The 27,420-nt window shown below is 40.6% G+C and overlaps 1 protein-coding gene across 2 annotated transcripts in view; it reads right to left on the reverse strand.

The window, feature by feature from the left end:
• Positions 1–27,420, reverse strand: part of DHX35 (DEAH (Asp-Glu-Ala-His) box polypeptide 35) — a 79,002-nt gene that overhangs the window by 33,126 nt on the left and 18,456 nt on the right. For both annotated transcript variants that reach the window (XM_011929049.1, XM_011929048.1), the window contains 9 exons: positions 23,148–23,225; positions 18,043–18,147; positions 15,458–15,519; positions 14,544–14,613; positions 12,165–12,224; positions 5,192–5,304; positions 4,165–4,261; positions 3,129–3,287; positions 665–875 (listed from right to left, as the gene is read on the reverse strand). In XM_011929049.1, coding sequence (XP_011784439.1) covers positions 665–875; positions 3,129–3,287; positions 4,165–4,261; positions 5,192–5,304; positions 12,165–12,224; positions 14,544–14,613; positions 15,458–15,519; positions 18,043–18,147; positions 23,148–23,225 — 955 coding nt within the window. The remainder of the gene's footprint in view (positions 1–664; positions 876–3,128; positions 3,288–4,164; positions 4,262–5,191; positions 5,305–12,164; positions 12,225–14,543; positions 14,614–15,457; positions 15,520–18,042; positions 18,148–23,147; positions 23,226–27,420) is intronic.

Here is a 27,420-nt window from a genome sequence, read left to right on the forward strand (position 1 = left end):
AATCTCAGCAGCATTCCCCACAAAAAAGAGAAGTGCAGAGAGAGAAAGAGCAGCTCTGGGTCCATCACTGTCTGTAGGTAAGGCTGTCTTCAAGCTGGATAGAAAGCTCCAGAAGGGCTGAGACAATATTAAAATTGCCTTCTGTTCCCTCAAAGCCTACCTAGCATGATGCACAGCACAGAGCAGGAGTTCATCAACTATTTGTTTTCTATGAATGAGTCTCGGGACAGACCTTTCATTTTTACTTGGCAAAGATGCTCTGAACCAGAAGTAAAAGTGGAACCCAATGTGAGGCTCCAAAAGACTCAGGGATCTCGGAATATGAAAACAGCACATTAAGTCAAGAAAGAAAGGCAAGAAAGGATCCAGGACACACAGCCCACGCCCTAGGGATGCATGGCTACACAGACCTGTGCCCAGGTGTTAGGTTAGCACAGGATAGCAAATAGGCGGTCACTCACAGGCCAGCTTTGGCCAATGGGGACTAGTAACTTAACACCATATTTAAAGTGAGGAAGGCGGTGGGGGGCAGATTACACAGGGCCTTGTGAGGAAGGCCTGTATTTTATGTGAAGTTCTACCATTAGGAATAAACATTTGCTACACTCTGATGCCCAGGTTGACTATGAGAAAGTCACAAACCCTCAGGGAAAGCCACACTAACCTGTATACAGGCGATAACATTTTCCTGAGCGACTACGACCACCACGTCCTGCTCGCTGGTTAGCTGATGCCTGGGAGACTGGCACCACCACCAAGCATTCAATAGCCGTCCTGGGATTGTAGGCTCGGAGTTTGACAAAGCCACAGTCGATCACATACACAATGCCACTGATTGTGATAGAGGTTTCTGCCACATTGGTGGCCACTATCACCTAAGTTCCGCACAGAAAGAATAAAAGTCATTTTACTCTTTTTGCTTCTAATAAACTCCTAAAAACCCTAAAAGATTTAACATTTCCAACATTGCAGAATCTGTGAGAGGCAGTTTAATATACTAGAAAGAGTGTGAGTTTCAATGTGAGAGGGTGCCCTGGATTTGAATTCTCCCTACTCATGTGACCCTGGATAACTTACTCAACCTCCTGAACCTGTTTTCTCATCTACATCATAAGATTTACCACCTCCCTTAGGGCTACTGAAGGGACTATATACAATTAATATATAAAGTGATCAGAGCGTATTATTTGTTAGTTTTTCCCTTTGGCATAACCAAAGTAAATTACCACCACCTTGCGCAGGTATACTCATTTATTCATTCATATCGTGATTACTTCCTGAGGGTATGCACATTGTCAAGCACTGTTCAAGGTGATGGGATGTAGGATAAACAAGACAGACAAGGCCCCTGCTCTGCCAGAGTTTACATTCTAGTGTGAGTGGGGTGAACACATGTTGAACATAAACAAGAAGATAATTTCAGAGTACAACAAATACTATAAAGAAAATACTAATACAATGAGGCAATATGATATGATATAGTATATAACATGTATATTATATATTATTATAATAATAGGGCATGCTACTTTACATTTGTTGGCCAGGGAGAGCCTCTGTGAAAGATTTTGAGCAGAGACCTGAGTAACAAGAAGCAGCCTACAGAGATCCAAGAAGAAGAAACAATTCAAAGGAAGGAGAAAAGCCAGTGCAGCCAAAATACAGAGTAAGTACAAGATGAGGTTGCAGAGGGAGGCAGAGATGCAATTATATGTGGTCTCTGGGCCACCATGAGGTATTTGCATTTTATTCCCAGTACATCGGGAGCTGCCCCTGGAGGGTTTAAGTAGCAGGGGACATATACATATAGCAGTTAGAACTTTTTTCAGGCACTTTACATTTTATAAATCATTTTATAAAAATTATTTTATAAATGATCATTTTATAAAATAATCTTCCTAATATTTTTATGTAGTTGGGATTAAGATATTATGCTATTAAACCACCTATCTGAAAGTTATTATTATTTATGTTTTACAGCTGCAAAAACTCAGATTCAAGGTTAAGTCAGTCGTCCCAAGGCACACAGTAGCTCAGGGGCAGAATCCAGGTCTCCTGATTGACTGGCTGCAATTAATGTTTGACGCGGCAGACTCAAGTTGCTCCATCCCAATGATCAAGAGGCTGAGCACCCTCTTCCAGGTGATCTGAAATTGGGAGTGGATCCTCAGACCATCCCTCACCCGCTCTATTCTCTGCCATCTGTTCATAAATAGCTACTACAGTAAAAGCTGTACTTGGGCTGGTTCTGTGCAGTCCTCATCTAATGAAAGGAAAAGGCAGAGTCAGGCCCGGGGGACCATGAACAGTGGGCGGACTGGCTGCCTGCCGGCTCCTTCAAACCAGTGCTTTCCACCACACCCTTCCCCACTCTCACTTCAAGGCTAAACATTTTTAAGCCACACCTTGAATTAACTGATTTAAACTTGGCCCTTTAAAATAAGCAAGCTGATACTTATTTAGAAACCACGTGTACCAACCTTTCTCTTGCTCCTGACAGATGACCTAAATCCCCACAAACAATCCCTTCAGCCAAAGTAAGCATGTGTCATGGGAAATATTAGGAAGGCAGAAGAGAAGAAAAGGGAAGTCACCTGATCTGATAACTACCGTCAGAGTGACCCTTCAGTGGGATGGATTTAGAATCTTCACAACAGGCCAGGCGCGGTGGCTCACACCTCTAATCCTGGCACTTTGGGAGGCCAAGACAGGCAGATCACAAGGTCAGGAGATCGAGACCATCCTGGCTAACACAGTGAAATCCAGTCTCTACTAAAAATACAAAAAAAAAATTAGCCAGGCGTGGTGGCGGGCGCTTGTAGTCCCAGCTACTCAGGAGGCTGAGGCAGGAAAATGGCGTGAACCCAGGAGGCGGAGCTTGCAGTGAGCTGAGATTGCACCACTACACTCCAGCCTGGGGTGACAAAGCGAGACTCCGTCTCAAAACAAAACAAAAAAAGAGAAAGAAATCTTCACAATGTATTATTTATTGTGTGCTTTTAGATCTACTACACAGAAATACAGACCTAGAAGTCTGCCTTGTATTTAGCAAGTTTCAAAACAAGTAAATGAGCATCATTATGATTACAGACGGCTGCCAACACCCTTGGTCATCAGGATAGTCTCACCTTTCTGACACTGCGTGACACCCTTTCAAACACTTTCATTTGCTCAAAGGAAGGCAGTCCTGCATACATGGGGAGAACTCGGAGGTGTCTCTTCATCCCAGTGCGAGCTAACGCCCGAGCCTGCTCGATGAGCATCGACACAACAGTTTCTACCTCTTCCTAAAGACATTGAACCAGAAACCAAAGAAACTGAGATCACTTTAAAGCATGCTATTTTATGATACTGAAAGAAAATCAAAGTCAGAATCTGGATTTTAATTTTGGTCAGATTCAATAATTTCAGTGCCATCATGTTCCACTCTGGGATGATATTTAATTAAATGCTAATAAACAATGATGACAATGGGTGAAATTCTGCAACTACACTATTAGTTACTAAAAAATCAATATGATCTGCAATGAATGGACGAGTTCCCAATAAATAAAAACAATGACTGTTTTACCCAGCATACATACACAGTGTCAAACAAGCATCGCATGCATATGGACAAGTTGTAGCATATAAAATCACTAGAAGCTTTCTCCAAAAAAGATTACTGAACCATGGAAAGTGTTTGGCAGTGGAAAAGATTACAGTTGGAGGGCAGGTCTGAATAGTGTTGCCACCTTCAGTGAGCACTTGGGTCTGTTCAGTTGTTTTACCAGTAATATGGCCACTTATCACCTTCAGGATGAGCTGTAAAGGTGTCACTGGAAAAAGAGGTACACAGCAGCAACATGTGTGCAGGACCATGGACCTAATGTAGTATCCAATTCTGGCAAACAAAACAGCCCTCACTCAACTACTTAGTTTATTTTGGAATCAGTTAATACATTTAAAAAACATTTAACCCTCTGCAGACAGAACAGGCAGGGGCTAACGACTCCCTGACAATCTAGATGGTAGATGAATGACATCAAATCAATTTTTTACATAATTACGGAACTACAAAATATAACAAAACATGCAATAAACGGCTGAGTAAAGTAACAAGGCTCTGTATTAATTTTGGTGCTGTCTTAACATGTCTGTTCATCAGAAGTACAATGGCATTACCTGGCCAGTAAGAAATGCTAAAATGTCTCCGTCTCCCTCTGTCTGGTGAATTTTCACCACAGTTTCCACAGTTGATTTGATATAATCTGGAACAGGACTGAAAAGACAAATGGGATGAATTCATCACTAGAATATGCCCGTTAATTACAGATCAATTACCCTAATAATCTGGCAGCAAAGCTCATAAAAGTGAGTTTGGGCCTGCCCAGTAGGTAATTAGTACATTGATAAATAAAATAAATAATCATTTTTTTCAAATCTAATATTCAAGAATAATCCATAATAATATGTCAACTATGATTTTTAGCTTTATTTGCAAAGAAATAAAATTATATACCCATAAAAACAGATGTGCTATCTTTAGTATGCAAAGACATCGGACCAATGAAAATCAGAAGCTGTGGTCCCAGTGCTAAAGCCCTCGCTCTTCCCAGCCTGTTTTCCCTCCTAATCAATAGCAGCATTTATGGGTCGGCTGGATGGCCCTGATGGATGTGCTCTGCAACAAAACAATTCAGAAATCAAGTCCACAACTCTGGATTTATCAGCCACTGGAACAGGCTCCTGGTCTTTGTTTGTGCAGTGACTAGTACAGGAATTAGGATGGTCCCTTGCTTGTCCAAGTAGGCTACTCCCAAAAGTGCCAACTGGGCCTTCTAGCTAGGGATGTAGAGAACTGAGAGCCAAATGATTCAAATCACCAATACTGCCCCTGCTGACATGCAGCCTTGTAAACCCCAGTTCTGAAAACTATCAAGCTTCCCTCCCCAAAACCTTTCACCACTTTTGCTTTCTCTGGCTGAGCTACTAGCTACAGACTCACAGAAACTTGCGTGTCAGTGTGAAGAGTTTAAACTAAATTCAGCAGTGATGCAGAGCAGGGTAAAAACATTCTAGACCAATGACAAGGGACACAAAACATGCTCCTCCCCATCCTTTAGAGTTGTGAGCAAATGCAGTTCTGACATTCTACATCAGAGGCCGAGTTTTCTAATTACCATCATCAAGAATTCAAGCATCATCAAACCTTTGTAGATAAAAGATATCCACCGGAAATGTTCGCCCTTCCACTGTAAGGATCACACTTGTATCCCTTGCTGGATCACTGGTTTCATTTTGATTAAAGAAATCCTGGAATTTCTAAAAAGAAAAAAATTAATTCTTCATTTCTCTTAGAGAAAAGGTTCATAGCAATTCATGGAAGGAAAAAAATAGTATAAAACTGGCCAAAGACAGGTGAGTAGCAAGGATTACATATACACAATACAGATTATGGGTTGCAACATACATTTTTTAAATTCACATTTTTCTAACTGCAATTGCGGGGAATCACATTTCAATGACAGTCTTTACTAACGTTTTCATAAAAATAATAAAGGTTAGATTTCAAAAGTGCATTCAGTATAGCATCTGAGTTAACATGTAGCTGTAGTATTATTTATCTTATTCCTATCCTCTCTATTTCATTTAAGCAAAAATTTGGTCAAAGGTGTGATTCAAGTTCAGTACAGGTTAGATCAGGTTGGTGCGTAACTCTATCTGGAAAACATAGATATGATCATTGGAGTTATCAATTTTTAAGGAAACTTTTCCTTCTGTGAACAGGAGGTGTGTTTCTGGCCCCATTGTTACTGGTTTTAGGTCACTTGATGGCAGGGATAGTGTCTTCTCCATCTTTACACGCCCTACAGTAGTGAGTGCGAGGCTTTGCATGGGGTAGGCCATCAATCATGTACTTCCCCGACACTCCTGCAGTACCGCTGGGAGAAGTGTCTCTTGGCAGTTTCTCCCAAACAGGTGGCCACATCCTATTTAATGGTACTTGACTACCACCTGGAGCCCACAAGGAGACCTGTCTTAAGGGCTCTGGCCAATGATGGAAGAAGGAAACACCACCAAAGATCCTCTCTTGGGGAATATGACCCTAAGGTACAAAGAGAAGCTGAGACTGAGAAGAGTTAAGTGACTATGCAGGCAGGCAAGTGAGCACCAGATGGGAAGCAGTTGGTATCCACTGCAGAGGGGGCATGGATGTCCCATCGGGTGGAGTGCTCCACTATTTGAATCTGGGTCCCCTTTCCATTCCCCACCTCTACTCATTTCCCCAAGACCTGGCTACGTAACTGCAAAGCTTGTCTTTATTTCCCTATGTACCTTTATAAAACATGTCCATCCTGCTGCAGGAAACCCAGAAGCCCAGGAGCTGTGCTAATGAACGGCATCAAACACTAAGTGAAAGGGCTCTGAGGGGTATTTTTAAAAGAGTAAACTGGATTTAACTACAAAGTACACAGATGTTATACATTAACCTCAAAATTGAGAAGAATAAGCACAGACATAAAAGTGCCTCATGCCAACAAAACTATGCTTTGCTATGCAGAATTCCACACAGTACCCCTGTTCACTTTCTTTTCGGTAAATTCCCTGCAAGTCGCTTCAGCCTTCCTGCATCCCTATGACATGCACAGCACAGGTACACTAGAAATAACACACAAACAAGTGGGAACAGACACCCCATGCCCCAAAAGAGTAAAGAGTTCACAGAAGGCAGATGTGCAAAGAGCTGATAAAATAAACCCTAAGGCAGACTGACCCTGTGACCAGGAAAGAGCTGCAGATTACAATCTGATAGAATGAAAAGTTAAGAACTACTGGCTTTCAGGGAGAGCTCATGGAGGCGGCAATATCCCTCGCCTGCACCGTAAAGGCTAAGGAGGATTATTACTGGCTGGGAAGGGGAGACATCCCTTACCCGGACAACAGCACAGTGTGGACTAAAATGTAAAGGGGTCCCTAAGGGAGGACAGAGGCAAGGTCTAGGGCAGGCCTCCCTCGTCTCTGAGTCAGCCCTCTCATCTACAAAATGGACAAACTGCTATCCACCCTGCAAGGTTGCTGTGAGGTTCAAATAAAGTGTGTGGGACAGCTGTGGCACATGTCTAGCCTAGAATGGCACTCAATAAGTGATGTTAGCCATAACTCTGAAGGGACCCAAGTGCTGAGCTGCACTGACACTTTATCCAACGGGCAAGACAAGGGCAGTGAGGATGGGCATGATATTATCAGACCCGCAATCTGGATCCTGGACTCCAGTGGCCATTTTGGAGAAGGGCAGAGGAACTAAAAGATTCAAGGCAAACAAACTAATTAATGAAGCTATCATAATAGTGCAGGGGAGACAAAGTGTGAACCTGGGCAAATCATTCCAGAGATACAACTGGTAGGAACTAGCAATCAGCAATCAGGGAGTGAGGGTACACACACATGCACATTGGAAAGAAGGCTGGAGTGACTTCTTACTCAACTGGGGATAAAAACTTCTTAAAGCAATGGAGGTCTTGGTCTGAATGATCACGAGAAAGAGACTAAGATGGAGAATCCGAGAGTCACAAGTTTATGAGTTTAGGATGTCCACAGCTAGCCAGCTGCCAGACAGCTAAGGCTTGTGTGCAGGCACACAGTCAAGACTGCCACAAGCATGAAGGCTCAGCTGAACTAGGGGCCAGAGGGGTGTGTAGCCTTGAGGGGGAAGAGCAGACAGAGAAGGAGCCCAAGAGGAAGCCAACAAGGAGGTGGGAGAGGGGAGCTGGCAGGGCTCCAGGAGCTTTGGAAGGAGGAAGAGGAAGATTTTACCAAAGGGCTTGGACAGGGGTGAATGTTACCAAAATGGCAAGCAGAACAAGGAAGATGATGCCTTGACAATTTTATTAGAGTGGATGTCTAAACCTTACCATTAAGGAATACATAGTACTGAAAAGTAAAGATAGGGAGTTACTCTTTCAAGAATTAAGTCTCGGCCAGATGCAGTGGCTCATGCCTGTAATCCCAGCACTTCAGGAGGCCAAGGCGGGTGGATCGCTTGAGGTCAGGAGTTCAAAACCAGCCTGGCCAACATAGTGAAATTCCATCTCTACTAAAAATGCAAAAAAAAAAAAAATGGCTAGGCGTGGTGGCGGGCACCTGTAATCCCGGCTACTAGGAAGGCTGAGGCAGAGAATCGTTTGAGTCTGGGAGGAGGAGGTTGCAGTGAGCCGAGATCACAACATTGCACACCAGCCTGGGCAACAAGAGCCAAACTGTCTCAAAAAAAAAAAAAAAAAAAGAATTAAGACTCAGCATATACTGAGAAGGCACAAGACATTTAAGATCTTTATCTTGTATCTTTATTTGGAAAGACAAAATACATAAAAAAGTAAATAAATATAGTACCAACAATGCAAGAATCTTGAGGCAGGATCAAGGAACAAGAAGAGTAAAATGAGTTCAACACACCCAGAAAAGAGGAGTTTGAGTCAGGTTTGAAAGAGGTGGGGTCACGTTGACATACAGACACGGTAAGAAGCGTATATCATTTAAGGCAGGGGACAGTCTATGAAATAGAATGTAAATGATGTGGCCATCTGCAGGGTTGTCTTCTAGCTCACCATAGGCTCCTTCCCTGGTAGCTGCTCCTTCCTGATCCACCGGAGTGGCCGCCAAGCAGCCATGCCTACCCAAGACACCCATCCCTTGGCCAACAGCCCTTGGCCCATGTAGACAGGTCCAGGGTGGGGACCTGACCCCAGCTGATCCTAAGTTCCTTCTCTAAGAACCTGGAAAGAGAAATTAGTCTCTCTTCAAGTAGCTGGACTTACGACAAAAAAACTATGGGAGCAGTAACCACATATTCTGCCATGTAGTTGGACGCAAATAAAAGAAAAGCAATATCATAATATTGTGTGATACAGGATCAATAAATACTTCATAATTATATCCAGTCATGTTATATAATTGTTCGTTTAAATGGGCTTACATTAAGAAAGCAGCTAAAGCAACCAAAGCAGCTATTTGATCAGCCCCATCATGCTCTGCTGGTCTCTGCCTCCCGGCTGCAGCCGCTGCTGTCTTCATCTGCAGGCTGGGCCACCCCAGTCGCTGAGAGAAACCACAGCAGGTGGCCTATCAGCAGCCCTAGCTCTAGGAGGTTTGAAATTAGTCTATCACCCACAGACCGAGCCGCTGGGGGGCAGGGGATGAGTTCTGGACTTCCCTGGGTCTCCAGATCAAAATGTTTCCTAAGCCATACCCAACCCCACTGCCACTCCCACATGGTCCTCCTCGTTCTTGCCCTCTTTCACCCACTCATATCTTCTTTCCTTCACTCACATACAAACTCACATCCCATACTTCACATAGGCCACTCACACACGGACCCACAACCCACACAGAGATGACTCACACACAAAGATCCCCCATTCAGAGACACATAGAAACCATTGTCCTCCTCACACAGGAGGTACCGGCTGAGCAGTGAGGATGGAATAAGAAGGAATGGCCCAGCTCACCAGGGTCCGGCATGTCCTGTACCACAGCAGAGCAAGGCAGGGCAAAGTTCCTATATGCTCCCTTCCTGCTTACAAAACTGCTTCCAGAAAGTCATCTATATCAACTACCATAGACAGAACTTAAAGAAGCTATTTTTTTTTCATCTCTGTGTCACACCAAGACAATAAAAGGCAATTGTGAACAATTAGTATTAATTAACAATGAATCTGGCCGGGCGTGGTGGTTCACGCCTGTAAATCCAGCACTTTGGTAGCCCGAGGCGGGAGGATCACCTGAGGTCTGGAATTCGAGACCAGCCTGGCCAACATGATGAAACCCCTTCTCTACTAAAAATACAAAAATTAGCCAGGCATAGTGACTCACGCCTGTAGTCCCAGCTACTCGGGACACGGAAGCACGAGAATCACTTGAACCTGGGAGGCAGAGTTTGCAGTGAGCTGAGATCACACCACTGCACTCCAGCCTGGGGAAGAGAGACTCGGTCTCAATAAATAAATAAATAAATAAAATGCATCTAAGAAAAGACTTGGACATTACGGCTTTGAACATAATAAAAACTAGAATAATTTTTAACTTAATTTAATAATTTTTAAGGGGGGGGTAAAAAAGAGATAGAGATGTTCTGTGTAACGTGGCCACAGAGGAGCTAACTAGAGGTGAAGTCAGCCATAGTCCACAAAATAGCATGCCAGCAGATACCATGGGTGAGAGAGACGACAATTAAACAGGGCAAGAGAGGAGCTTTAACCCAAAAGTTGCCATGAGCAGACCCAAGACAACAGACTCCTACAGCCTGTAGAAAAGTCTGAGAAACCAGTCTCCGGACACATTGGACATTCGCCTTCGCCATGCTGTGCTTTCTCTCTCTCCAAGTTGTTCTGTTTCCCAGAAGCCACAGGGAGACTAGGAGCCAGGAGCCAGGGACCACATCTCACTTGGATTTCAGAACTGGCCTCCATATCTGCTGGAGACTCCGTATCTACTCTTGTCTCCCATACACAGCACTCAGAATGATCTTTCTAGAGCCCGAACATGATGAAGTCACTGCTCTCTCTCACATGTTCCCATGGCTCCCAACCAGATATAGGATGGAGCTCATCCCCTCTGGCTGAGCCTGTAAGGCCTTCTGTCATCTGACCCTAACCTCCCCATTTTAATCTTCCATTGCTTTCCATTCAATCAAAATTCATTCAACCCAAGTGCCTACTCTGTGCCAGACATTGTTTTAGGTGGAAGGGACAAAATGAGACAAAGTCCTGATCTTCATGGAGCTCATGTTTTAGTGACAGGAGACACACAATAAACAATGCATATAATGTTAAGTAGTGATAGACAAGTGATAAACATAAAAAAAAATCAGAATAAGGGACAGCAACTGGGGTGCTGTTTTAGATAGCGCCTCTCTGAGGAAATAATAAATACTCAAAACTGGAATGAAATTAGGAGAGAACCTTAGACTGTCTGGGGAAGAATGATCTAAAAAGAGGGTTCCTCCATAGCATAAGCATGCCTGGGTTGTTTTGAGGAACAGCAAGGGGACCAGTGAGGCTGGAATGTAGGGAGTACTGGAAAAAGTGGAAGAAAATAAAGTCAGAGAGGAAGTTCGGGGGTAATTCACCCATAAGGGTCTGACAGATAAGATCAGACTCGAAGCTCCATGAACTCATGGTCATGTCCCTGCGATTTCATTTATGCTTAGGGTGCCCTTCCCCACCTTCATCCATCTGGAAAACGGCTGTCCATCTTTCAAGCACAGCTGGTATGTCACCACCTTTATGAAAGTTTCTGGGCACTCCTCGGCTGGCTGGAGTTAAGGGCTCCCTCCTTGGCTGCCTCAGTACTTTGAACACACTAAACTGCAAACATCTATTTCTGCATGTATATATAGCAAGTGGTCAAAAGTATTTGTTGAGTTGAGTTTAAACTATCGGTCATCAAGAGAAAAAAATAATTAAACCTAGCCATAAAAAACTTCAACATGGAAATTATTATACATACGGGAGAAACTTTTTTTTTTTTTTTTTTTGAGATGAAGTTTTGCTCTTGTTGCCCAAGCTGGAGTGCAATGGAGCAATCTCGGCTCACTACAACCTCTGCCTTCCAGATTCAAGCAATATTCCTGCCTCAGCCTCCCAAGTAGCTGGGATTATAGGGATGCGCCACTACGCCCAGCTAATTTTATATTTTTAGTAGAGACGGGGTTTCACCATGTTGGCCAGGCTGGCCTCAAACTCCTGACCTCAAGTGATCCGCCTGCCTCAGCCTCCCAAAGGGCTGGGATTACAAGTGTGAGCCACCATGCCCGGCCCAGGAGAAACTTCAATTGCACAGAAAAATCTAAATATATACAGTATAGTCATAAATAAACAAATTCAAGAAATACAGACTCATACTGAAAAAATAATAAAAAGAAGCTGCCTAAGTGAGGAGAAAGAAAGAATGTAGATAAACAAGACAGGTAGGTAATTACGAACTTAATTAATTACAGGCTAATTTCCACCCACAAGCTGAAAAGGAGTATCCTCTGATTACATGAAATCTAGGACATCAGATGGTCCCATCAAGAAGGTAGGCCATTCTGCCAAAGATAAGCTCTTGCTAGAGGTAACTTCCCAAGGATATATAGGACGAAAGTGTTTGCGAGGAGAGGAGGAAAGGGGAGGAAAGGCTCTTACGTCCGCATCCAGAGTGGCTGAAGCCACAATCAATCGAAGATCCCCTCGCTTTTTCTGAATCTAAAAAAAGAAGACATTAAGAAATAATAATAGTGCAATACTTACAGATGAGATCATTTGATATCTAAAACGTATTTCAAAAATTCAGTGTTTTTTTTTTTTTTTTGGCTGAGGGCGAGGTAGGGGAGCTTACAGATGAAAGGACTAACTACAAATTAATAATTGTCAAAGGTAAAGCGGGGGGTCATTACACTATTATTTCCAATTTGTAAATGTATGGAATTTTCCAAAGTAAATTTTTTTAATTATAAAAACTATAAAGAAGCTTTAAGACCCAAATCTGAATTTACTGAGAATAAAACCTTTTTTTCCTGAAACCCGGGTCTCAAGATTGTTTGAATCTATGTATGAAAAAGTATATTAAAAGCAAACAAACAATAAATGATAACACCAAGACAGAAATATGGCAAAAAAAAAAAAAGAGATAAAAGATATTAAGTTACTCAAAGAAACACATAATCAACAGGCATTAGAGAAGTGATCAAATGAGCTACAGCTAAGACATATAATAACAATGAGATTTTTTTTCCCCCATCTATCCCATTGGCAAGGATTTATTTTTTTAAGGCTAATACTCAGTGTTGGCAAAAATTCAGTGAAATCGGCCCTTATTATACTGTTCCTGAAAAAGGTAATAACATGGTACAATAATGCCCTCAAAGTATCAAAAAATCTAAATCTTTGGCAATGGAATAAAATCATAATGAAAGTAGTAATAACAACAACTAATACAGACTAACTTATGTGCTAGCCCAGAGGCCCTGCATACAGGTACACAGTATACTCACTGTGCAAAGATGCCTGGCTGAGGGGGCTAGGGGCATCAGCAATCCAGCCCACCTGCTTCCTACCTAGCTCTAGACATCCTCCCAGAGGGGACATCTTTTTCTAATTTGCACAAAAGAACCTCACAGTCTAGCTGTGACCCTATGCCAGGCACTAACCTAGAAGTTTTTTGCTATCTTACTTAAGCTTCAAAACAAATCACAATATACAGCACCTACGTCTAACAGAACTCTCTGCAATGACGAAAACTTGCTTTATTTGTACTGTCTGATGCATAAGCCACTAACCATCTGTGGCTATAGAGCCCTTGAAAAATAGCCAATGTGGCCGGGCACAGTGGCTCACGCCTGTAAACCCAAGACTTTGGGAGGTCGAGGCAGGCGGATCACCTGAGGTTGGGAGTTCGAGACCAGCCTGACCAACGTGGAGGAACCAAACCCCACCTCTACTAAAAATACAAAATTAGCAGGGCATGGTGGCACATGCCTGTAATCCCAGCTATTCGGGAAGGCTGAGGCAGGAGAATCGCTTAAACCTGAGAGGCGGAGGTTGCAGTGAGCCAAGATCACGCCACTGTACTCCAGCCTGGGCAACAAGAGAAAAACTCTGTCTCAAAAAAAAAAAAAAGAAAAGAAAAGAAAAATAGCCAATGTGACTGAGAACCTGAATTTTTTTACTTTCTCCTATTTTAATTAACTTTTATCTCAATAGCCACAGGTGGCTAGTGGCTACCATAGAGGAAAGTACACCAGCACAGATATAGAGACTCCTATTGTCCCATTTTAGAGATGAGCAAACTCAGCAAAGTCAGAATTTGAACCCAGGTAGTCTGACTCAATGCCTATGCTCTTAATCACCCTGTTCTACCATTTCTTTCTAGATTCTAATTGGGAATCTGTCCAAAGAAAACAATCAGAAAATGTGGGAAGGGAGGAGAGAGTGGAGGTAAGATTGAAACAAGATTGGCTGTGAGTTGTAATTGTTGAAGCCAGATGATGGGTACATGGGGGTCATTATACACTTCTTTGGGATATGTTTGAAACTTAATAATAAAGAAAGAAACAGAAATGAAGCAGATTTAATTACAAGGGTGCTCGCTGCAACAGTATTTATAATATTTAAAATCTGCAACCTATATAAATTGCTAACAGTAGGGGAAGTTAAATACTTTATGATAGAGATGTGATTAAATAACCATTAAAAATAATATCTTCAGAGAATATTTAAATGACACAGAAAAATGATCCTAATGTAATGTTAAGGGAAATATGAAAGATACAAATTAGTATATATAATTCAATCAATCCCTAGTATGCCAAAAACAGATCCAAGTACACACACACACACATACACAGAAAAGAGAAGAAAACATACCAACATTTTACTGCTGATATTCTCTGAATGAGTAGGATTATGGATGATTTTAATTTTCTTCCTTGGTATTTTGTTGTATTTTCCAAGTCGCTACAATTGCTTTTATAATCGGGCAATAAAATAAACACACACAATAAAAAGCTGGCAGTAAAGTCATACCTTTTTTAGCAAGCCAATGGCAATGTCAGTGTACAAGGTCCTCTCGTGGGCTTCATCCAGCATGATGACACTAAGAATCAAAGAGAAGCTCTCAGTGAGCCTCTAAAAAAATCACACATCATCTCATCTAGACCATCAAAGAGCCTCTGGGTATTTAGTCCTCATACAATCACTCTGCATCAAAAGTAAACCTAAGCTACTCTTCTTTGACAAAGAGGCAATTCTTAGGTTAATAAAAATGGTGACAATAACATATCTGAATTTTAAAAAGTGTACTACTGTTATCTTGAAGCGTTTTACCATTCACACTGAATTCCAACTGAATTTAGTATCTGATTTTAAATGAAAACATTACCTATAACCCCACAGAACACATAAAAATCAGAACAAAGCCCAACCACCTGAAGACTGTTAAGCTCTAACAATAGTCAAAGAGGTAGCTGACTACAGTTGTGACATACATGGAACAGGGGGTCAAATGTGACACCCTCGAGAATACCAGAGCCTGGGTGGGACAGCTTTAATGCTGTGAGTGACAGACAGATATACAAGGAGGGGGAAAGTGATAAAAAAAATTATTTGGACTCTGTAAATTACATGTTAAATTACATTTAACATGGGCCAGTTAGTTCTCTGCAGTCACCATCAATACTGGAGTGTGACAAGGCAAAATAAAAAGGACAAGTCACCAGACTAAGTAATGACAGGAATTTTAATGTGCCCATTTTTGACTGTCTGTAAAGGGCCATACTATTTAAATTCTGGGACACCAAGGGTCCCAACAGTGAAGGTCAAGAGAAAAGCTTTGGGGAAGCTTAAAACAGACATGAATCCCAGCTACTAACACACCTGCTTCTCCATCTCCCTGGGGACTTTGGAAACGAGGAACGCTATCGTAAGAGAAACACATTTACCTGTATTTTGTTAACAACGGATCAACCATCATTTCCCTGACCAGCATTCCATCAGTAAGAAACTAAAAAACAAAAACACAAAGCTTTAGAAATAATTCACTTACACTATATATTAATGGTATTTTTTAAGTTCAAGTGCAATCCCTTTGTCAGGATGCGTACAAGTAAATTCCCACAAAGGACTGTGAGAAAATGCCTCCATATTTTCATTATCAAGCAATGTAATTGTTCACAAAAGGCTTTAAACATAGGGTCCTCGGCTGGAGTTGCAAATCTCTGAGCAGAATTTCACTTGCATTTATTATGGAAACATCAGCTACGCCCCATTTCCTCTGGGCTTGCACCACTAGTACTATCGATAAAGAGGCAGTGAAGACCAACTGGTATCTGCCCAAAGAAACATCCTAAGTCTAAGATAAATTGCTCTTCAAATGTCCCAAAGACTACAGATTGCAGTTCTTGATGTTATTAACTTAAACTTCAACTAATATTATTTCACAGAATCTAGACAGGATCATGGTTAAGCACATGGGCTATGGTGTCAGACTGCTGGGAGTTCAGATCCTGGCTTTACCTCTTACTAAGCTGTGTGAACCTTAGGCAAGTTACTTATCTTCTCTGTCCCTGATTGCTCATTTGTAAAATGAGGTAATCAAAGTATTTACCTCACCAAGTTAATGTGAAAAATAAATAAAATTGTATAGTAGTTCCTTGGTATCCTTGGGGGTTGGTTCTAGAAACCGCCCCCCTCAGCCCACACCAAAATCTGCAGATGCTCAAGTCCATTATACACAATGGCACAGTATTTGCATGTAACCTATGCATACCCTCCCATATACTTTAAATCATCTCTAGATTATTTAGAATGCCTGAAACAATGTAAATGTTGTGTAAATAGTTGTTATACTGTATTTTTTTAATTTACATTTTTTATTTTTCTTTTTTAATATTAGTAATTCAAGGTTGGTTGAATCCACAGATGTAGAACCCACAGGATGCGGAGGACTGACTGTACATGTAAAGTGTTTAGCATAGGACCTAGGACAGAGTAGTGCTCAAGAAAAGTCAGCTAATATTATTTAAGATTAATGAATCTATAATGCTTCAGAAACATATAGTAACAGCCTTCTTAATGTACTGAATTTGTTTTCAGGTTAAACCATCTCCCTCTGTATCTTAGTGTTTTTTGCTTTTTTTGTTTTAAGAGCGGGATGCATTACCATCATATTTTTCTTGGACCTGGTACTAGCTGCCACATACATATGTAAGAGTGAAAGTGAGAACTTGCTACCAATGACAAATCACCAGTCAAGAACTGAGCACCTTGAAATTGTGACCAAATGGAATACAAAAGGTTTTCATGGATGGCTCAAAGGTTTTGATGGTTATGCAAACCACTGAAAATTAGCTAGTTCAAATATATTTGATGGTACAGAAAAATATTCCCTTCACCTAGCAAAATGAATGTAACAAAATATAGTAATCCGGAAAATAAGGTCCATATTTTTATAAATCACTACATTGGTCATTCAGTTGATCTGATTTTCAATTTTTCCTCTGTTGCAAATTAAGAGGTAACTGAGATTCTAATAACCAATTTTCATTTCATCAGATTATTTTCATTCACTGTTTTACTGCACTGACTGATTAGACTTTGATTCTAGCACAGTGCTAGGTAGTAGGCAGACACCCTGTTGAGTTGATTATACACTGATTACTATTGATACTAATTATTTTAATATTAGCAAGGAGGCCAAAGAACACACATATAAAATCCATTTTCACATGAAAATGGAAAAGTACTAATTAGTGAAACAACATTCATGAATTCTACACTTCATCGACTTATACTACTTGGTCTCTATTTTCAAGTCTTTTACAGGCTTGTTTCTATATTTCGATAGCTATTTGAGTCAGTGAAAATACAATAAAATACACATAAGAAAAGACAGATTTGAGTCTTGGTCCTATCACTGGTTAGCATATAATATCAGGCAAGTCATTCAACCTTCCAAGCCTTAACCTCTTCATCTTTGGAACCAAGGACTAAACCTTACTTCCAATCTCCTTTCTGGGCTAAGATTGCAGGACTCTTTGAAAGAGCTCTGTGTCGCCGGGTGCGGTGGCTCACGCCTGTAATCCCAGCACTTTGGGAGGCCAAGATGGGCGGATGGCGAGGTCAGGAGATCAAGACCATCCTGGCTAACACGGTGAAACCCCGTCTCTACTAAAAATAGAAAAAAAAAATTAGCCGGGCGTGGTGGCGGTTGCCTGTAGTTCCAGCTACTTGGGAGGCTGAGGCAGGAGAATGGCATGAACCTGGGAGGCTGAGCTTGCAGTGAGCTGAGATCGCGCCACTGTACTCCAGCCTAAGTGACAGAGCAAGACTTCGTCTCAAAAAAAAGAAAGAAAGAAACAGCTCTGTGTCTCCCAGCTGACTAAAGTCTCTGAATGTCAGGATAATTTTCTTCACTTTCTGCCATGGTATCAATGTCCTGTAGAGGAGCAAGGGCTACATGTTTTTAATTCTCCCAAAATAATCTTCTTCCTTATTTCCACTAGGAAAAGCAGCTTGAGCACTTTACCTTAATTCTCGTGGCCAGCTGGTCGGTGCAGTCATCAAAGCGGATGCAGTAGCCCACCTCGTGGCCCAGCACTGCACCCCTTTCTTCAGCTACTCTCCCTGCAACCTTTGGGAAGAAAGATCATGCTGAAAATAGAGACATAGAAATTACTGCACAGAGCACATACTATGGAAAATCTAAAGGTCATTTATATTTTAAATAGTATGTGAACACAATGAAAAATGAAAGACAAGTTATTAGAGAACAAGCATAATAACTTTTGCAATTTTTATTATTATTATTATTATTATTATTATCATTATTGAGACGGAGTCTCACTCTGTCACCCATGCTGGAGTGCAGTGGCACAATCTAGGCTCACTGCAACCTCCACCTCCCAGGTTCAAGCAATCCTCCTGCCTCAACCTCCTAAGTAGCTGGGATTACAGGCAAGCGCCACCAGGACCGGCTAATTTTTGTATTTTTAGTGGAGACAGGGTTTCGCCATGTTGGCCAGGCTGGTCTCGAACTCCTGACCTCAAGCAATTTGCCCACCTCAGTCTCTCAAAGTGCTGGGATTACAGGTGTGAGCCACCATGTCCAGGCAATTATTAACTTATATATCTCACTCCATTCTATAAAGGTCTTGGGGCAATTTACAAGAACATACACAATGAAAAACAAAATCACATAAAAACGTTAGAGATCAAGATCCAAAAAATTGCAGAAAAAATTTCAAAAGATCAAAGCCAGTGAGAAAATGTTAAACATAGATATGCCAAAGTTATTCAAGTTGAGCCACAAATTCAGCCCTAAATTTGGTGGCCAAAGCAAAAAGGAAAGTAAAAGAAATGACAAGATTCACCCTGTTCCTAAAGAAAGGGCACACCAACCAGAGACAGCGTTTCATCTCCACGCTCGAAAAGAAAACCCATCCCCCTGGACCATGAGGGCAGAACAGGAATTACCATATTCAATGCCGGGTCAGTTTCATTTTCTCATTGAAGGCAAAAAGGTAAGTTTCAAGAGTGAGATACCTGAAACAGTTCACAACTGTGTTCCAGCTGCCAAAGCCACTGAGAGGGGAAATACAGACTAGAACTCGGGTTTAAAATAAAGAGGGTAGATGAGTGGATGAGAAGATTAATAAAAAATCCAAGGTAGCATAATAAAGTGAAAGACAAAATATGTAATACATTATGAAGACCATAAACTATAGACAAAATTTCACCCATCAAAACATAACAAATAAAAAGTGAATGCAGGAAAGAGAAAAATGAATCCAACAGCAAGATCTCTGCATTCTCCCCAAGAAGGCTATTCAAAAGTTAACTTATTAATAGAAAATATTTAAAAGAATGAATAAGCATAAAAGTAGAAAAGCACTAATGAATATCATTTAGTTTAATTTAAAAGAAAATAGGACCGGATACAGTGGTTCACACCTATAATCCCAGCAATTTGAGAGGTCGAGGCAGGCAAATCACCTGAGGTCAGGAGTTCAAGACCAGCCTAGCCAACATGGGGAAACCCCATCTCTACCAAAAATACAAAAAGTTAGTTGGGCATGGTGGCACACGCCTGTAATCCCAGCTACTTGCAGGAGGCTGAGGCAGGAGACGCCTGAACCCAGGAGGTGGAGGTTGCAACAAGCTGAGATCACCCCACTGCACTCCAGTCTGGGTGACAAAGAGAGGCTGTGTTGAAAAAAAAAAAAAAAAGAAGGAAAAGAAAGTTTACTATTCCCACCACATAAACTACCTAAATGAAAAGAACCAAAGGGAAGCAATATTAATAGGTTTCCCAGGGACCCAGCACACCAATCCCCACAGAAGGAAGGAGTTCAGTCTCCCTTTTTCACAGGTGAGACAACCTCCCCAGCACCCACGCAGTTCCCAGGTGCTGACTTTAGAACGTGGCTGGCACAGGAGGTGTCCTGAGGCAGAGCTTACTGCTCCAGCCTTTCCACCCCAGCAGCCCCGGGTTCAGGAAGGCAGAGGCTCTCTGCACTCAGCTTCTGAGCCAGGCACACCCAGGCATTTCCTGCGCATCAGTGTTTAAGACACTGAAGAGCAGATGAGGATCAGAAGCAGCTCTGCCTGGTGACTTGAAATTACAGACTGGGGAGGCCAAAATCAAATCAATCATCCGGCAGCTGGTCTATACCATGTAGGCTTTCAAAACATCTGATGAAACCAGAAAGTTATACCACACTGCTCTACCTCTGGTTGGTTGTATTTCCCAATGACCAGCATTTCACCAGGACAGACTTGTTATCGTTATTCTTCCAATTTCAGCCCTACATGTCATTATATTATAAATCTCAGAATATGGTACGGGTAGAGAATGTGTGCATAGAGATACTAGGAACTGATGGAGAAAAGAGGCTTATAAGAATGAGCATACATAAATATATACACCTACAATGTACCCACAAAAATGTTAAATTTTAAAAAATGAGCATAAATTAACGAATCTCTGTAAAAACATAATCATTTTATGGGTCTACAAGGTAAAAGCCAAACCTGTTGATTCTTACTCCTTCACTATTTGAATACATCTGCTATAAAAAGTATGTATTTTTATTTTCAAACTCTATTTTTAAATTTTTGTTATTTATAATCACACAAGGTTATATTCTATTGGTTTTTTAACAGATTTTTATCCCTATCACTTTAGTTCTGGCCCCAGTAACCTTATCAACTAGACTGGACAAATACTATCTTTTTGACAGACCAAAAGGAAAGGGAGGTAAAAAGACCAAAAAAAAAAAAAAAAAATCCCTGAGCACCTACTACTGGCAAGTACTGTGCTCTAAGCTTTCACAAATTTGTATCTCATTAAATATACACACAGCCCACGAGGCAGACAAGACACTGTTGTATTTATAACTGAAGAAATTAAAATAAGACAGGTGTTAGAGCTTATTCTGAATCATGGGTCAGGGAGGACCTGGTCTTGAAGTCAAACCCAGGCCACATGAGTTCAACAAGCATCCTCATTACTAATTGCCTCTCACAGAGATCAAGCAACAGCTTATACAATTTGTTTTTAGGCTCTGAGATTGTTTGCAGATTTTAGTCTGCACATAAAGTACTTTCTGAGATGTAGCATTTCAAACCTGACAGCTCTATTAATATTACATGCTCTTTGCTCTTTCAAGAGAAAGCTGTGGTTTCATGGAAGTTATCCATGGCTACAAATTTGGAACTAAAATGCAAACTGATTAAGAGCTGGGATTCCAAACCACAAACAGGAAAAATTGCTCTAATTTTTAGGTAACTGAGTCATCTTTTAGTGACAAAAAAGATTAACTCCAGCATTTGCAACTTAGTTTCCAAACTGTTACCACCATTTTCATACAAAAACACAACACACACACACAACTTGTAAAACTGTATAACTTCTTAATTGAACACCATTGGTGAAAATGAACTTTGGGCAAAATGAGGACACAATAATTAAAACTCAGTACAGAACAAAAATAACTTGAGGAAACAATTAATTTCTTGTCCAGGTAAAGACTGCAAACTAAAGGCCCTACTTCCTTCCTTTTCTATAAGCTTTTGGAGATAGGGTAAAGGTTGGAGTACAACTCACTGTAGCCTTAAAACTCCTGGGCTCAAGCGATCCTCCTGCCTCAGCCTCCCAAGCAGCTGGGACCACAAGCAGGTGCCAGCATGCCCAGCTAATTTTTTAAAGAATTGTTTTGTAGAGACAGGGTCTTGCTATGTTGCCCAGGCTGTTCTCAAACTCCTAGGCTCAAGCAATCCTCTTGCCTCAGCCTCCCAATGTGCTGGGAATACAGGCATTAGCCACCACACCCAATCTCTCAGAGCTGATTCAAAAGCGACAAAAGAATTTAAACATACTATCAACGAAAAACTTATGGTGGCTCCAACTTCTACACAGTGATCCTCAATTGCCAAAAGGCAGTGAGCAAAGTCTGCACAGTTTGCAGGGACAGCATGAATCAAGAATTTTATATCAACAAAAACCACAACTGAACATTCTCAAGCATATTAAAAAAAAAAAAAAGCTGAATGATAAAATTCAGCCAATATTAGAAATAAAAGCAAAACAAGCAATTAAAGGTTGGCAAAATCATGGAAAATAACTAATGATGAGTACTGAATCCATTTAAGCTAGAATTAAGGTTAAACACCTGTGAGAATTATGATTAAGAACATGTACATTATCAATATTGAAATGAAAATGACAGGACTGTATCTACGACAAATGGAGAAAGCAAAGGTGGAAAGAAGAATACATGCTAATTTTCTCTTCTTTCATACAGGAAACTATAAGGTATAATTTGAAATATAGGTAACATCCTGAGGTTTATTGTACTCTTTCTTCTTACTTTTCAAGCTTTAATAAATTATCTTGTGGTGAACATTTATCCAAAGTACAGTTGCTGCTCCTATTTCACTAAAGTTTCCTATTTTGTTAAATTCAATAAAAAATAAATATTAAATATGATCTCATTTTTATAAAACTATTTCTATCCAGCCAGTCAACCATTCATCTTCACCTTTAAGAGAAACTTGGAATGATGTTCACAAATGTTCACATTGTTTATGTTGGATGGTGAAATTTGGGGCTTAAAAAATATTTTGTTTTTTTATTTCCTCAGCACCTTATTACTTAAAATGTTCATAATGTGCAAGATCAATTTAACAAAAATATTCAAATCATAATTCTTTTAAAACTGAACACCTGGCCAGGCACGGTGGCTCATGTCTGTAATCCCAGCACTTTGGGAGGCCAAGGCGGGCAGATCACAAGGTCAGGACCCCGCCTCTACTAAAATTACAAAAAAAATTAGCCAGGCGTGGTGGCACATGCCTCTAATCCCAGCTACTCGGGAGGCTGAGGCAGGAGAATTGCTTGAACCCAGGAGGCAAAGGTTGCAGTGAGCTGAGATCCCTCCGCTGCACTCCAGCCTGGGTGACAGAGTGAGACTCTGTCCCGGGAAAAAAATAAAAATAAAAATAAACCACAAAAACTGAAGACCTACATTCTTAAGGAGCAACTTCTACTCATTTAAAGCCTTTAGGAAATGTAAATAAATCACAAATGTAGACAACACAGATAGAATTTTCCAAATACAAAAAGAAACTCACTGTAACAGCAGCCACTCTCCGAGGCTGGGTCACTCCTACCACTCTTCCTTCGGCTGTCCAGCCGGCTTCTGCAAGGTACTACAAACAAAATCACATATAAGTATACATATGACACCACTTTTCCAGAACAGTCTCCCCCAAGATGCTCCCATATTGTGTTAAAGTTACTAAGAAAGGAAAAAGCACAGTTATTGTCCCAGCAGAACTTTGGGAATTATTTTACAGATGGAGAATCTGAGGCTTGGTAATGTTAGGTAATTAAGTTCACATCAAAGCTGATCAACAGAAGAACTAAGGCACAATTCCAGCATTCTGACACCCCAGTCCTGGAAAAGCACCATGTTCTATAGATGCCTCAAGGAACAAAAAGTTATCCATAGGTCACTCAAAACAGTGCTAAATCTGTAGAACAAAGAATTTTTAAGCACATATAGAGATGGTTCAATATAAATATCAACCATACAACACATTTCAGTCACATTAAATACAACAACTGGATTTTATATATATGACTATATACCATTACATTATATTAGTACACATATATAAAATTTGATTGACCAGGAACGGTAACTCATACCTGTAATCCCAGCACTTTGGGAGGCCAAGGCAGGCAAATCACTTGAAGTCAGGAGTTCAAGACCAGCCTGGCCAACATAGTGAAACCCAGTCTCTACCAAAAATATAAAAATGTAGGTGGGTGTGGTGGCATGTGCCTGTAATCCCAGCTACTCAGAAAGCTGAAGCAGGAGAATCACTTGAACCTGGGAGGTGGAGGCTGCAGTGAGCCAAGATTGTGCCACTCCACTCCAGCCTGGGTGACAGAAAAAGATTCTGTCTCAAAAATAAATAAATAAATAAAAATTAAAATTAAAAAAAAAATTTGCTTAAGTGTATTTATCTGAGTTATGTACTTATTTAATATCTATGTATTTATTTGATTATATGCACTTAAAATCCAATATGGATAACAGTGGTTACCAGTTACATGTTTTTCTAACATCTAATTGTTTTACAATGAACATATATTACTTCAACACTAGAAAAAAGATTCTAAAAGTTATTGCGTGTATCTGCTCATGTGTTCAAAAGAAATAAAGGAAGGATAATATATATACTAAGAAAATGGTGTCTACAGGGAATGGGTGGGAAAGTCGTAGAAAGAAGGGGAAATGGAGGCAAGGTAACAGGGATAAAGAGGGCGTGTCAATGCTCTCAACAGATCTTTTTGTGTAGCTCTGACTCTCAGAACCACAGCCATGCATGTTTCCCATACTTTTTAAATACCCAAAAGACAAATAAAACCAACCAGGATGTGGAGGGAAACCTAAAGGAAAGACAAACACTAACAGATGACCCTTTCTATACTACAAATGAATAACATAACCACACTGCAGAGGGTGGAGAAGAACTAACCTAAGTAATGATGGAAAAATATATCTTGACTGGATGTTGTAAGGCTAAAGACAGAACTGGACATAAATGCTGTAATACAGTTAGTAAATATCCAAACAAGGTTATGAGTTAGCAATTCTGAAACTATTTTAATGAATCCATAAATATACTGTAGATAATAAGGACTAAGCTTCTCATTGTTGCAGAGAAGTTATAAATAAAGAAAGGCTCAAAGGAGCCCTATGGTATTAGACTGGAATCAGAAGCATCTGCATAAACTCATGGTGTTTAAGATATAGATGGATAGACAGATACAGATAGCTAGATTTTTTACAATGTATTGCTTAATATTCATACATATATTTCTAAGTCTGCTCACTGAGACTCAGCAATGACATCTCAGTAGCAATGAGCACTCTAGCATCCAGATCATGATTTCTTTTTTTTTTTTTTTTGAGACGGAGTCTTGCTCTGTCGCCCGGGCTGGAGTGCAGTGGCCGGATCTCAGCTCACTGCAAGCTCCACCTCCTGGGTTCATGTCATTTCTCCTGCCTCAGCCTCCCAAGAAGCTGGGACTACAGGTGCCCGCCACCACGCCCGGCTTATTTTTGTATTTTTAGTAGAGACAGGGTTTCACCATGTTAGCCAGGATGGTCTCGATCTCATGACCTCATGATCTGCCCAATTCAGCCTCCCAAAGTGCTGGGATTACAGGAGTGAGCCACTGCGCCTGGCATTTTTTTGTTTTTTTTTGTTTGTTTGTTTGTTTTTGAGATGGAGTCTCACTGTGTTGCCCAAGCTGGACTACAATGGCATGATCTCAGCTCACTGCAACCTCTGCCTCCTGGATTTAAGTGATTCTCCTGCCTCAGCCTCCCTAGTAGCTGGGATTACAGGTATGCACCACTAAGTCTGGCTAATTTTTTGTATTTTTAGTAGAGATGGGGTTTTGCCATGTTAGCCAGGCTAGTCTCGAACTCCTGACCTCAGGTGATCTACCCACCTTGGCCTCCCAAAGTGCTGGGATTACAGGCATGATTCACCACACCCGGTCCCAGATCATGATTTCTAAACATCATTCTCCAATAAAAGGAACCAGGGCTTGTGTAGGAAAAATATAAGATAAGCCTGAAACATCTTGTAGTACTAGAAAGTAAGGAAGTGTTCAAAAAAATGAAAGCCTTTAGAAAGAAAACAGGAGCCAAAATGAAGGAGCTCCTAATGTTCAAAGATGAAACAATTTGAGCAACACGATAAATAATGACAGTATTGGGCTTTAACACATAGAAAAAAATAAGTATCTATGAATCCATATTGATATACGCAAATAATCTAACAAATAAATGAGGAAGAAAGCACAGTTCTTCCTTACAGAAAATTACGTTTAATAAAGATAGAGGGAAAGAGGAGAAAAGAAAATCAACATTGCTGCAGACAAGATCCACCGAGGTGGATGCTAAACTTAGTAGGTGAGAGTTGGAAGAAAAGCAGAATATTTGCAGTATAAAAATATGTCCCCCAAGATACATATCAACTAAAAAGGGAAAGGCAGTAGCTTCATAGGCAAAAGTTGGAACCTTAACCAAGTGACCAAAGTTGCTATTACCAGCGACAAAACATACCAACGTTATGAACCCTTGAAATGATGCGCTAAGGATACAATATCATTTCTGTAGTATTCTTGCCAAAAACACATAAGCTCCTTCTAATCATGAGAAAACATGACATAAACCCAAACTGAGGAACATTCTACAAAGTAAATCCCATATTTTGAAGTGTCAAGTTCATGAAAGATGAAGACATACTGAGGAATTCACACCACCTGGAAAAGATTAGGGAGAAATAACAACTAAAAGCAATGTAGGATCCTAGAACTAAAAAAGAACCTTAGTAGGAAAACTGATGAGATTTAAATAAGATCTATAGTCCAGTTACTATTATTGTCCAAGTGTTAATGTCCTGCTTTCCATCTTTGTACTAGCAGCGGAGTAAAGAGTATAAGGGAATTCTGTATTGTTTTTTGCAACTTTTCTATTAGTTTAAAAGCAGTTAAAAATAAAGTTTAGAAAATGTAAGAAACAAAGCGTTGTAGATAATGTAGGGTTTTTGCTATTAAAAACTATAAAGTTTATCTTGTATTAAATACCCACACAAAATACTACCAACCACCCCAATCAACACAAATACAAAAACAGAACTATAAGAATAATACCTAAGAGTCAATGAGCACCTTACTAAGTGCCAGGAACTGTGCTGAGTGCCTTAAATGCATTACCCCATTTAATCCTCAAAACAAAACCTATAAGGAAGGTAACATCATCATCAACAATACACAGATGAGGAAACAAAGAGGCCACAAAATTTGTTCAAGGAAACAAATAAAAATCTGTGTCCTGAACTTCAAGTTCAGCAAACCAGTCATGACACATAAACAGAACAAAACATATTATCCAACTTCAAACACACATAGCCAATCTCTTAGCAGTAGTGTTAAGTGAAAGAAAAATAATTTCCATAAAAACAAACCTGTCCATAAAGCTAGTCACCTCAATACTAGAAGACTGAATCTGTGATTCAGACTTCTACGGCATGCTTATGATTGCTGAGAGGTGGAAATGTAAAGCTACTGAAAAAGCAGGTGTAGCACTGACGTCAAGAGGCAGCGGCCTGTCACCGAGGGAGATCACTAAAACATAGCTGAAATCCATCTGAGTTCTCCACTTTTTAAGGATCACCCAATCTGGGCTTCTGGCTAAAGGACAGAAGTAGGAAGAACTCTACCAATAACAGTACTAATAAAAACTGTACTTAAGAAGAGCTTGAGGCCGGGCGCGGTGGCTCAAGCCTGTAATCCCAGCTACTTGCAGGAGGCTGAGGC

This window comes from Colobus angolensis, unplaced genomic scaffold, assembly GCF_000951035.1.
Source record: "Colobus angolensis palliatus isolate OR3802 unplaced genomic scaffold, Cang.pa_1.0 Scaffold8, whole genome shotgun sequence".
Taxonomy (NCBI): Eukaryota; Metazoa; Chordata; class Mammalia; order Primates; family Cercopithecidae; genus Colobus; species Colobus angolensis.